The sequence below is a fragment of the Haliotis rufescens genome, unplaced genomic scaffold (genome assembly GCF_023055435.1).
Source record: "Haliotis rufescens isolate VD_foot unplaced genomic scaffold, xgHalRufe1.0.p SCAF_5, whole genome shotgun sequence".
NCBI classification, from domain to species: Eukaryota; Metazoa; Mollusca; class Gastropoda; order Lepetellida; family Haliotidae; genus Haliotis; species Haliotis rufescens.
The window spans coordinates 38,535,861-38,548,459 of record NW_025964223.1 but is presented as its reverse complement, the minus strand read 5'-3'; the positions used below and the strand labels follow the sequence as shown (position 1 = coordinate 38,548,459).

At 38.2% G+C, this 12,599-nt stretch overlaps 1 protein-coding gene across 1 annotated transcript; it reads right to left on the bottom strand.

Annotated features, from left to right (window-relative positions):
• Positions 1-6,207: 6,207 nt before the first annotated feature.
• On the bottom strand, positions 6,208-12,507 carry LOC125373285 (sialate O-acetylesterase-like). The gene is made up of 8 exons (XM_048384284.1): positions 12,472-12,507; positions 12,076-12,240; positions 11,073-11,211; positions 10,562-10,867; positions 10,115-10,254; positions 9,315-9,472; positions 8,875-9,067; positions 6,208-6,471 (listed from the first exon to the last, which is right to left on the bottom strand). The coding sequence occupies exons 1-8, from the start codon at positions 12,505-12,507 to the stop codon at positions 6,208-6,210; spliced, it is 1,401 nt and encodes a 466-aa protein (XP_048240241.1).
• Positions 12,508-12,599: the final 92 nt, after the last annotated feature.

The window sequence follows — 12,599 nt, the reverse complement described above, 5'->3', positions numbered from 1 at the left end:
CTAAGGTTGAACTTTGTACTAACAATCTCTTATAAGTCTTACAAGGTGAAAATATCTTCGAGAAGGTTAAGAGATAAACTTAAAACGTTCTAGCATTTCTATCGACGTTTCTGTTCGATATGGCAAACGAATGGAATAAAAAGAACTTGGAGACAGAAAGTTCCAGAGTGAAAATGATAGTAAATGGCTGTAACTTGAGATAGCCAAGATACCTTAGAGAGAACTACAGCACACAGACGGGAGAGAAGGAATAGCCAGGACATCAGAACATCACTCTCACAAGGACAAAGACGGGGAGGGTCAAACATAGGTCCACAACTTCTTAGTTCTCGCTCTGAGGCCTGGGACAGGACAGCAACCCGCTAGGGGTATGATGAGACCGAGCGTGATTTAAGGACGCCTCAGGTAGATCCGACAGACCATGTCGATGATTGTAAACATGAATGTGTCAGGACTGAATTCTAAATTAACTGATCCGGACTTTACCGATTACTTAAACTCATTTGTATTTTCATGTTGTTAGGTAAAACCGTATTTGGATATAAGAGAAGATTTACTATGTTCATGTGTTTAAGTCCACCCTGAATGTTCGACTTGGTACACAAACCCTTTGAGGCAATGCTAAAAAGGCATACATATATTACAAAATGACCTACATGATATATAAGAACATTGTGATGATGTTTAATATGATAAGGGGAGGAGACTTGAATGTGAGAACTAGCACTGAATCTGATTTTGTACAGGATGATATCCTTGAATACCTCTAGGGACTTGATAACAGTGTATGGGGATTTCTGTTGGACAAATACAGCTTAAATAATTTTTTGGGGGATTTATTTTTGAATAATTTTGGTTAGAGCTTACTCGATTTATGTCGTTTACTGAATATACAAATTGTTAATGGAAGGTGCGGGTCAGACGCTGGTGTAACGCTTCAAGTAAGTGAACCTACGCCACGCAATACACATGTCAGGGATTCCTTTAAGTTTGTGTTGGTTGAAGAGACGGATGAACGGTTTAGAATATACCTAATTTCTGGGTCTGCGTATGATTTACGATACTCGTACTGGAAAAGGCTGTTATTATCGCTGCATCTGATATGAAAAAAACTAATTAGGGCTATAACTATGATCAACAATGGTTTGATAGCGAATGCCAGTTAATTAAAAAGGAATAATGTAGACGTAGACGTAAATTTAGAAAGAATAAGGACAGTAGATCATTAACAGATTATACTAGAGTAAGCAATCAGTACAATGATGTTTGTAAGAACAAAAGACTGAATATCTCGAACAAAAACAGAAACTGTTGGATAAATCTAAAACATTTTTGTCTACGTTAAAAGCCATTAAACCATTGCAAAAATGATATTGCTATTCAAGACTGGTTTGAACATTTCAAGAAATTGTTTTCAGTTCCATTTAGCCTTGACATTGATAATTTATTTGACATGGAATTCAATGAAGATAAAGCTGACAGTGTAACAACTGATGTTCCTGAATGTCCAATATTCCGAAATTATTGACAGCACCTCTCACCTTAAAGATAACAAGGCATCTGGAAATGATAACATGATAGCGGAGATTTTGAAACATTCCACAGGTATTCTAATACCATATTTGAAACTATTTTAATACCCTTTTGGAGAGATCATATTTTCCAGAGAACTTGACAGTTGACATTATTGTTCCTCTCCACAAACAGGGCGCAACCAGCGACGTTTATCATTATAGAGGCATAACTCTCCTCAGTACATTAAGTAAAATATATACTTCCAGACTTGTTTTCTAGACGCATTCTTATAATAAAATAAGTGAGTCACAAGTAAGTTTTAGAAAACGATACTCCAACACTGACAATGCCTTTATCCTATATTCTCCAATGCAGATATATCTATCAGTAAAAGGAGGGAAGTTGTATGCTGTATTTGTAGATTTTGCAAAGGCTTTTGACTCGATGAAAAGGGTTAACTTATGGTCCCTCTTTCAAAGACATGGGCTAAGTAGCAGAATTGGAAAGTTACTGTGTTCTTTGTATAAAAATGTGAAGGTGTGGCGCTTTATCTGATAATTTTATAAGTAATATGGGTGTTCGACAAAGGTGTATATTAGGAGCGTTTCTATTTTCCTTTTTCATAAACGAATAAGCATATTAAATCCAAAATAATTGCACTGATTGAATACAACTACATCCCGAAACTGTTAAAGTATTTCTGCTTCTTTTCGCTGATGATATATTAATGTTCTCGAGCACAATACCTGTTTTGCAAAAAAGACGGGTCGAAACTGACTGTAAATATGGATAAAACTAAAGTTGTAAAACCTAAAACAGAAAACGCAAGGGTATATCGTGAATGTGGAAGTTTTCCAATGTATATCTATAGTTTTTTAAAGGGTATTAAATACTGGGTCAAGTTATCAAATATGTCGTCTTCTAGTTACCCTGCAAAATGTTATACTATGATACTCTATGACAGCAATGGGAAATTAAATTGCGCACCAAAAGTAAAAAACATGTAATACGAAAGTGGATATGGTTATATTTGGTTACAGCAACTTGAAGACATGCAACAGCATTTCTACAGCCGTTTTTAGACAGACCTTTAAAGACATGTACATCCCAAAATGGCATGGTTCCTTTTCCAGATCTAGAAAAGCAAATTGCTACACTACATTTAAGACTACAATGATACCAGAACCTTATCTATTACGTGTTAATTTATGTAAGTTAAGAACAGCCCCTTCTCGATTTCGTTGTACATGTAGCTTACATGATCTATTAATTGAAATAGGCAGATATGTAGGTATTGCAAGAAAACATAGACGTTGTAGGATTATAAAAACTTATTGTATTGAAGATGAATCGCACTTTTATGAGTATGTCTAGTGTACTGATTTAAGGGCAACATACATAAATAACTAGTTTTACCTCAACTCAAAAAGTGAACTAATCTTGTAAATTAATGATAGGTGAATGGAATGAAAGAACATGGAGACAGAAAGATCAAGAATTAATCTGATAGTAAATGGCTGTAACTTGCAGTGGCGACGTTATGTGAAAGTGATAGTCGTGGGAGGGTATGGACACGCAGAACTAAGAAATTGTAAAAATCAATAGTATCGATTTAGAAGAGGTGATTGGCTAAAACGGTAAACAAGCCAAAAAACCCGGAAAAAATAAATAATAAGCAATGACAGAAACGAGGACTAGTCGAAATATGTACGTTGAGGATAGGAAACCCATAGAAGTTGTAAGTCTCAGAGCATGTGTTGAACTGTTCTGGTTAATGTGAAAAAGGACTCGTCCCATACGGAAACTTGTCGCACCCTGAAACCCCATCTAATCGAGCTGTATATCGGGACCATGCTCGTGGGATTACTGAAGAGCTGGTAGATATTTGCAGAAGAGTTGGATCCTTAATCAAGTCTAACAGAAGACACCTTCTATGTGCTCTTCAGTCTATCTATTGATCCAAGTTATTCCACTGATATTTAAACAGCCGTAAGTATTATATATAATCAGTGAGTGAGTAAGTTTTTTTTAACGCCGCTTTTAACAGTATTTTACAGTTATATCGCGGTGTGATATATAATCAGTTTACACAGAGAAGGTGTGACAATGTAGTAATTGATACTATATTTGTTTATTTATCTTGGTTTAATGTATGTATTTATCTTGTTCTTGGGTATGCATTATTTATTAAATATTCTTAACTTGTAGTGACCGCCTCCTTGATCCAGTGGTAGAGTGTCCACCGGGAGAGCGGAAGGTTCGGTGTTAAGGGGCTAAAACAAGGACTGGTCGGCTCGAAGTCAATATACTGTTTCTGAGTGGGGTATCCATGTTAACCTGGAGCATGGTATCTCAGTGGGCTAGCACCATAATATCGGCATCAATTCGGACTAGTACAAGCAGCCTCACACACACACACACACACACACACACACACACACACACACACGCACGCACGCACGCACGCACGCACGCACGCACGCGCGATATAGAAGTGCAATATTTTGAACGCGACGTTAAACACCATTTCACCTCAACTTCACTTGTGATTTCATTTTGTTTTCATGTGTCATGTCTCATAGTTCATACATATATGGCCGAGTGTTTTAACGTGTACACTGATATACAAAGTATGTACAACTTGTGACTATGTCTCACTATCGCCTTCACACACGGAGCAATACTATTCACTAGTTGTGTGTACGCTCCTCAAAAACGCGTATCTATAAAGTATTTCAAATTGTAGTTGATATACGATTGAATACAACTTGATTACTAGAACTGGTTGCCTCCTATTAATATGATTGACAGTTTATTGACAGCTTTGATTTATAGGGATAACATGCATGTAGTCACTTTCTCTAATTTATCTATAGTTAGAAATTTCAATTGTCATGTAATAGCAGTGTTACTTAAAACTGGCAGATTATTTTTCATCAGGTAAAACTAGTTGATTCGTCTAGTCTAATGAGTCTCAGACGAGTCTTACCCTATCGAATAATTGGCACCATACATTCCAGCAGAGAGTTTATTTTTTACTTTATTATCTACATGTTTTGTTAATTGTAGTAGATACTTACATCACTGTATCTCAGAACGCAGAACTGACAACATCCAAACATAGAGAATTGTTACACAGCATTTCCTGTATATTCATGCTCAAAGGAAGAGCCTACATGTAACGTCACATTTCCCTTGGTCTACTTCAGCTCTACTTCTCAAGCATAATTTAATTTCTGAAAACATTTTGAATGAAAGGAATTAAAAAGAAATTATTTTTATAATCATATTTGACAAACCTACCACATTCAAAAACTGTTACACCCTATACACACATTTCGTTCCAATGGACCTGCATCGGGCAGGTCGAATGTCGCATACGACTTTAAAGTGAATACTTTTACAGTGTACATGTATATGGATAACTTTTAACTGCATGATATATATTCATGATAATCAATTATTCCCGTTCCTATTTCGAATGAACACAGGCTTAATCTGCAAGATGACAGATAAAATCCTTCTTTGTTTCATGCAAAAAATAATAATTGAATAATCTAGGAGTACTTTGATGGTATGGCATTATGAATGAAATTGGAATATGAATAGTGAAAAACAGTCACCATATGGGATGTGCATGTATAACTTGTCTTCCAACACCACGCTTGTGCCGACGCCCGGGGTCAGAAAACAAATTCGTCCCATAAAAGGGACAATTAGTTTCGCAGATACTCCGCAGAGTGTGTGCGCAAAAGTCTAACCAACATTCTGCGTAGTCCCGTAGACTTGCGTCCTAGTGTAGTCGGAATGGACTTCTCATGATTAAGAGTGTCTTTGTGGCTTTTATTTATGTTTTCATAGCATTGTTACCTATCAAAATAACAAAAACCTGAACAGGGGACAAATGGGACAATTGCATTGATCATTCACTAATCGTGCTTGCTCCCTCTTATCCCTGGCCATCTTGGGAGTGACCTGTACTTAGGTTAGGGTAAAACTGTTAATATTCGTTTGGGTGTTGATAACAACCGCCAAACCCAAACGGTTGACGCGTGGTTTGATGATACTCCCATTATAACTGAACCCATTTTTATTCTATTTCATATCAAAAGCATCCAAAGTTGAATTCACATTTATGACATATTTACTTTGTTTATGTTATTCTGTAAGTTTCTATTGAATGTTAATAGTTTCATGGTGAAAAGCTCAATTGGAATTGATGCAAGTGACACTCGTATTGGTCAGTATGATATTCCACAGCGGTCATTTTTGGACGCAAGTCACATTCACACATCTCGCTTTTACTTATTCATTCCTCGAGTGTGCCCATACATACGGAGTAGAATTTTTTTCAAAATCAGTGTTATACAACAAAATCATTTGCAGCAAATAGAACACCCAATTGATATGATTATGTTTGGATATGGTTATACTAAAGACATAATACAAAATTAACATAGTGTAGTTTGCTGGTTTTAAAAGTATAGATCATCACCATTACAAAGATTGCCTCACGGCTGTTTATTGATTATACTCAAAACCAAACATTCTAGTTATTTTGCACGCAATTTATTTCATAATTTCAAAATTTGACATCTTATTCCTGGTTTTAAAAGTATATATCATCACCATTACTAAGACAAAACAAACATTCTAGTTATTTTGCACGCAATTTATTTCATAATTTCAATATTAGACATCTTTTTGCCTAACATGTCGAATGAAAGGTGGTCCTGGGTATCCACTGTCCTTGTTGTAGACAGCACACTGTTTGAAGGGGCAGGGCGACTCTCTCCAGGCGTACCGTATTGCAGACACCACCATGTCTCTAGATCGCAGACATAGTTGGCTGTAGTTGAGGGTCACTGATGTGTGGTCGTGTGAAGTAATAGGCATTGGAAACCATACTGAATTATCATCTGGTCGTGATGAACTGTTGGATGGAACACATGTCACCTAAAGGAAAACAACCACAATAACTAGAGAAATCACAACTTAATCAATAAAAATGAAAGGTCTCTGATTCAAACAGTTTACTCGTCAGTTGATTCATCACTTATGAATATTTGTCTGTACTTTTCATCAACCAGCTGTCATATTAACTTTGATCAGGAGACACACCATGATAATAGTTCTCAAACGCCATCACTGAGTGATGGCACAGAACAGGGACTGCTGGTCCCACCGAAGGATTCAGCAATTCTGTAGCAAGGTATTGGTGTATTTCCAGCATTGCTACAGGAACAAACGGGTTGATGCTTTTGACTCTCACTATATGTGTCGCAGTAGAACTCGAATATGACGGCCAAAGGCAACTCTTGAAATCCCTAGGATTACTGAGGGCATATTTGCTCTAAAGGGTCGACGGGGCGGTCGGGTAGCCTAGTGGTTAAAGCGTTCGCCCGTCACGCCGAAGACCCGGGTTCGATTCCCGACATGGGTACAATGTGTGGAGCCTATTTCTGGTGTCCCCCGCCGTGATATTGCTGGAATACTGTTAAAAGCGGCGTAAAACCATAGTCACTCACTCACTCACTAAAGGGTCGGCATTCGTTTAGAAATTAGCAAAATGTTATATATTTTTATATGAATGAGAACTAGCATTTGACCATGTTGATTTCAACACATGCTTGTTTTGGACTAATTGTGGGAAAAGGCTAAGGTTTTCAGTTTTAATATTTGAGCATAAGCCAGTATTTAACACAAGCTAATTGTATTTTAGGAGATACAGATAAAGACAGAACAAACGTGTCGTTACAAAATCTTCTCAGGTGACATCATAGATGTTGTTCAATTGCCACTTGAAGTTTTAACAATCGACCTTTATTCGCTCATATTCGACATACTTGAACATGCAAGTGTAAACAAGAGCTGCCACTAACGTGGCTAAATCCCCCGCCCCTGTTGCAGAATTAATGACATAATTAAATCTAAACAAGCCCTGCAAAGTTTGATGAAAAAATATTGAACGGTTTATGAGTTATGCTCCGGAAACGAACCCTACCCTAACAGAACCTAAGTCCATCTTGTTGCCATGGAAAAGTGTAAAAATAAAAAAATCTAAAATTTCTAAATAGCAAAGGGCACCAGTTCAGCATGTACCTGACAAACCTGTAAAGTTTGATGAAAAGATATTGAACGGTTTATGAGTTATGCTCCGGAAACGAACCCTACCCTCACATAACCTAAGTCCATCTTGTTGCCATGGAAACGTAAAAAATACAAATTTCTGAAATTTCTAAGTAGCAAAAGGCACCAGTTTAGCATGTGCTTGACAGACCTGCAAAGTTTCATGAAAAAATATTGAACGGTTTCTGAGTTATGCTCCGGAAACGAAACGTGACGGACGGACGGACGGACGGACGGACGGAGCCCGTTTCTATACCCCCCGCCAACTTTGTTGGGCGGAGGATAATAAGAAAAGGAAGTCCAATTGTGAACTATTTGAAGATGTTCATAACATTATTACACAGTTTTCCATAACTTTTAAATGTGAGATTCCACATATACATTGCCTTTGGAGTCAACATGTCACAACCATTCAGGTACAGCCACGCATACTCTTTCTGTGAAGGTCGGCTCACGAATCTTGCTTAAAGTTGTGTGACCGGGGTAACAACACAAAAGGCCTTAGAAAAGCTTTCGAAAGGTTTTATGGAAGAAATGGTGAGTACATTTCCAAATCTGACGCACCAGTGACAGAAACTATGTCGGATTTTGGCTTGTACTACATGTTTCAGTGTTTTGTGAGATGAACAATTGACTTGAATGTGCATGTTTTGATATGTGTGTCACAGGACAGGATACGCTCTCCCATGTGCGAACACCTAATATCATACTTATTTGATATTGATAGATTGAAAATCTGTATTTATTGATGAAATATAGTATTAATCTGAAAATATTACATTGATATCTCACTCAGGTGAAATATCACTTTATGCCGGAACTGTCTTAATGATACAATAATTTTTCAAAGAAACATTGTGAAGATCATTTAGAAAATGCATGTACATAATGCATAATTAACTTTTGTAATGTGGTAACATATGATAAATGTAATATATTAACCATTGTGATATACGTGCCACTCATCTTTGTCGGGTCACTGGATCAAATGCTTTTTGACAAGAAAATATAAGTATCCCCTATATATCGTAATACGTCACAAGCGAATGGAACCCAGAGCCAATGATTCCGTGTCATCAGGCAGTGCACAATTCTAAATCTAAGAAGAACCATCTACCCATTGGCAATACACACCAATAAAATTATCATTTCAGAGAAATATATGCAATATATAACAATTGTTTGGTTGACAAAAGAAAGAAAAAACACGAAGAAGCAATGGTCACTGACCTCAAAGCCTGATTTCGATCTAATTTCCAGAACTTTGTCATAAGTAATCTGTACGGTTTCTTCTTGCGCCAAGATTGTAAAATGAGACGGGTAGGGGCCATTGAGTGTAGAGAAGTGAGTTTGGTTGTAAGCCACAGCAAGTCCTGCTGTACACAGACGCATAGACACATCCTGCTTGTCCCGGGGATGGATACTAAAATAAAAGCACATCCAAAAACACACAATATCTTATCTGATTGTTACATATTAAGGCCAGTGTCCAGAGGACCGAGTCTAAAATGACACACATAGGGAAAGGCACCATCAGGGACTACTTGAAATGGTGTGAGGGTTTACTGAAAAAGAAATAACATTTGTACAACAATATGGCTTACAAATTGTTAGACATTCCACCTTTTTTTATGGTACTTATTGTACTGGGTTCAAATTATTTATGATACCTTTGCCAAGGAGATGAGAAGTCCGGCAGGTCCATGGCCACCGCCATAAAGGTGTTCTTCATCCTGGCGTTTGGGACGTAGCCATAGTCAGCTGTCTGGTGCCACCGAATGTCTGTGAAGCCAGTCATAGTGACGTTATTGTCTCGCCATGGAGCAAGCTTATAAAAAAGAATGAATAAATGAATACATGAATGCAAAATCACATGGACAACATGCTATTTCTTTGTTCGACACAAATTGTTTGCGTGAATATGATGACATATCTACGTCTGATTAAAGGCCAAATCCACATACTGATCTGTGAAAGTTTCGGAAGGCGAGTTATTCAACTATATTTCACAATATCTTCATGGCTTAACATATTTCAACCATCTACAGTTGGCCCATCTGATTTCTTATAAGCATGTTGGTGGTTTGTAGAGTACGGAACAACCCTGTTTTGTGTAACTTCTGGTGGGTGTTGTTATTCACAATGCCCCCAGAAAATCTTTGTCGTGATTTAAATTATTTGCCAGTTTGAAATTGCAAGGGTCGATGCTCGGAACACGCAAGTGGCATAAAGTATTCTGACATTTCAAGTTGTCACAGTCATAGAAGATGTACCTAAATACATGAGTGAGTGAGTTTGTGAGTATGGTTTTACGCCGCTTTTTGCAATACCCCAGCAATATCAGGGCGGGGGACATCAGAAATGGGTTTCACACATTGTACCCTCGTCAGGAATGGGGTCTTCGGCGTGATGCGCGAACGCTTAAACCACAAGGCTACCCTCTTAAATACATGAACGAAAAAAGGCAAACCTGAACAAAACCAAAGGGAAAAAGCGGGTTAGTTTGACCAAAGGAACTGTGGTGGAATCTATCTCTCCAGTCATCAATCATGGCGGGGAACGTACAGTTGTACCGGTTCATTGATGTAGGATGCGTGGCCTCGGACTCACCTGGAACAAAATATTGAGAAGAGAATAATGTTGGGAATTGAGTTTGCAAATTTGTACTCAATGACGTATGTGAAAAAACTCCCGTATTTTTTTGCACATATGATAGATTTATTAATACTTTGAGCGGGAGCATTATAGAGGATCAATGAAGAATTGAATAAAAGGCAGTGGTAAGAAATGGATCCATCGAATGTGTGTGTGTGTGTGTGTGTGTGTGTGTGTGTGTGTGTGTGTGTGTGCGTGTGTGCGTGTGTGCTATATAAAATCAACGCCAGTATGATCGGTTTTAATATCGTTTTGTTTTTACCTTGATACCATATGATTCCGTATATGGTCATGTTCAGGAACGGTCGCATCATGACATTCCACACAACAGAATCAGCATTTGGATCTATACCAGAAACATCACCAGCATCACTTACATCGCTTACATTACTTACATCGTATACACCACATTTCTTGAGAACATTGGGAGCTGACCACGCCTCCACTCGGGTTCCTCCGTATGGTGATGCTATGAGGCCGATGGGGTATTTGAGATGTGAAGACAGGTACTTTCCATATAACCAGCAGACATCCGAAAAGTACGACCAATAGGAACCACCAATGCTATCTTGATGTGAGAAGATGAAGAGAGTTAAAACTAGTTTGATCACTGAAGACATATTTGTCACACTGACAGAGGGGAAATCAAAATGATAAATTCTAACAACGATATTAGTTTTTAAGAATATGTTCAAGAGAACTAAGAGCTGATATTGATATATAGAGCATGGCGTTGCAATGTATGACCAGGAAACTCTATAGCAAGTGTTTACCTGGACTAGGAACAGACCAAGGTTCACTGATACCCGACAGATCCCATGCTTTAAACGGAGACGCCCCCAAGGCAACTGTAAATACCCGGATATTGGGATGGTTAAAGGCATCTAACTCCTCTTCCGTGGCATTGAAACCCTGTCGGAGACAACATGAATAACTGATTTATACAACACTTGGAACACTCAGAGAGCGAATGAGTTAGTATGATTACAGGTCACTAAGAACAGGACTTCAGGTATGTGATGGTGTGTGTGCGGAAGCGGGATTGAAAACCAAAATGACACTAGGTTGTAAACCTCTATCACTTTGGCAAACCCATAAGAACTGTTTCACATCACCACTATGACTTATAGTCTGAGGCACCAGTTACAGTTAGCTGTAGTTAGAATAATTGATTATTGTTCAGTCGGGTTCTTAGGGTTATGAGAACCTAGATCTGTAACAAATTGCCACAAGACCCAACCAATATATACCTCGTTGGTTCATGTTTCAGAACTGACACGTAGGAATATTAAAACAACAAGAGAGACACTTGCTTAGCACAAAGGGATAGCAACTGGAACTCACATTATGACTAGTAGTTTGTTTTGTTTGTTGTTTTACGCCGCACTCAGCAATATTAATATTCCAGCTATATGACGGCGGGCTGTATAGAATCGAGTCTTGACAAGACAATCCAGTGATTGATATCATGAGCATCGATCAACACATTTGGGATGGATGGCATGGTTCATCAAAGTCAGTGAGCCTGACCACCCGATACCGTTAGTCGCCTCTTACTTACAAGCATATCCGCCTTGTACGGCAAACATGGGTTGCTGAAGACCTATTGTACCCCGGATCTTCACGGGTCTTATTACTAGTAGACAGCAATGGACTCCATGTTGATATTTCGTTGAAGTAGAAAGCAGACAAACCTGAACACCACAACATGAGATTGTATACCTTTTTAATCAAGTCTACCATTGAATGTTTATATCTCTGTTTGTTACAACCTACCATGATTGAAACTGTAAACTGCATGTTGCTCTGACCCGAACATATCCAGACGTCCCCAAACAACACATCAGTTAAGCCAATGCTGCCCGCGCTAGATGTCGCTGTGATGTTGTAAGGCCCACCAGCATTGATGGCAGGAAGTTGAACTGACCACACATCAGCCGTCTACAAGACGCTAGGAAACACACAATGAGATCGATCCCTGCCTTATCTCCGCCAGCTTGAACTTTGTACTAACAATCTCGGGTAAGTGTTACAAGGTGAAACTATCTTCAAGAAAGTTAAACATACTTACAAGATAAATGTAAAACGTTCTGACACTTCTATCGACCGTTCTGTTCGATAGGGCAAATGAATTGAATAAAGAGAATATGGAGACAGAGATCCAGATTTAACCTGATAGTAAATTGCTGTAATTTGCAGTGACGACATTATGTGAAAGTGATGGTTGTGGTAGGGTATGGACACGCAGAACGAAGAAAATTTTAGAAACCAATACTTTCGATTTGGGAGTAGTGATTGGC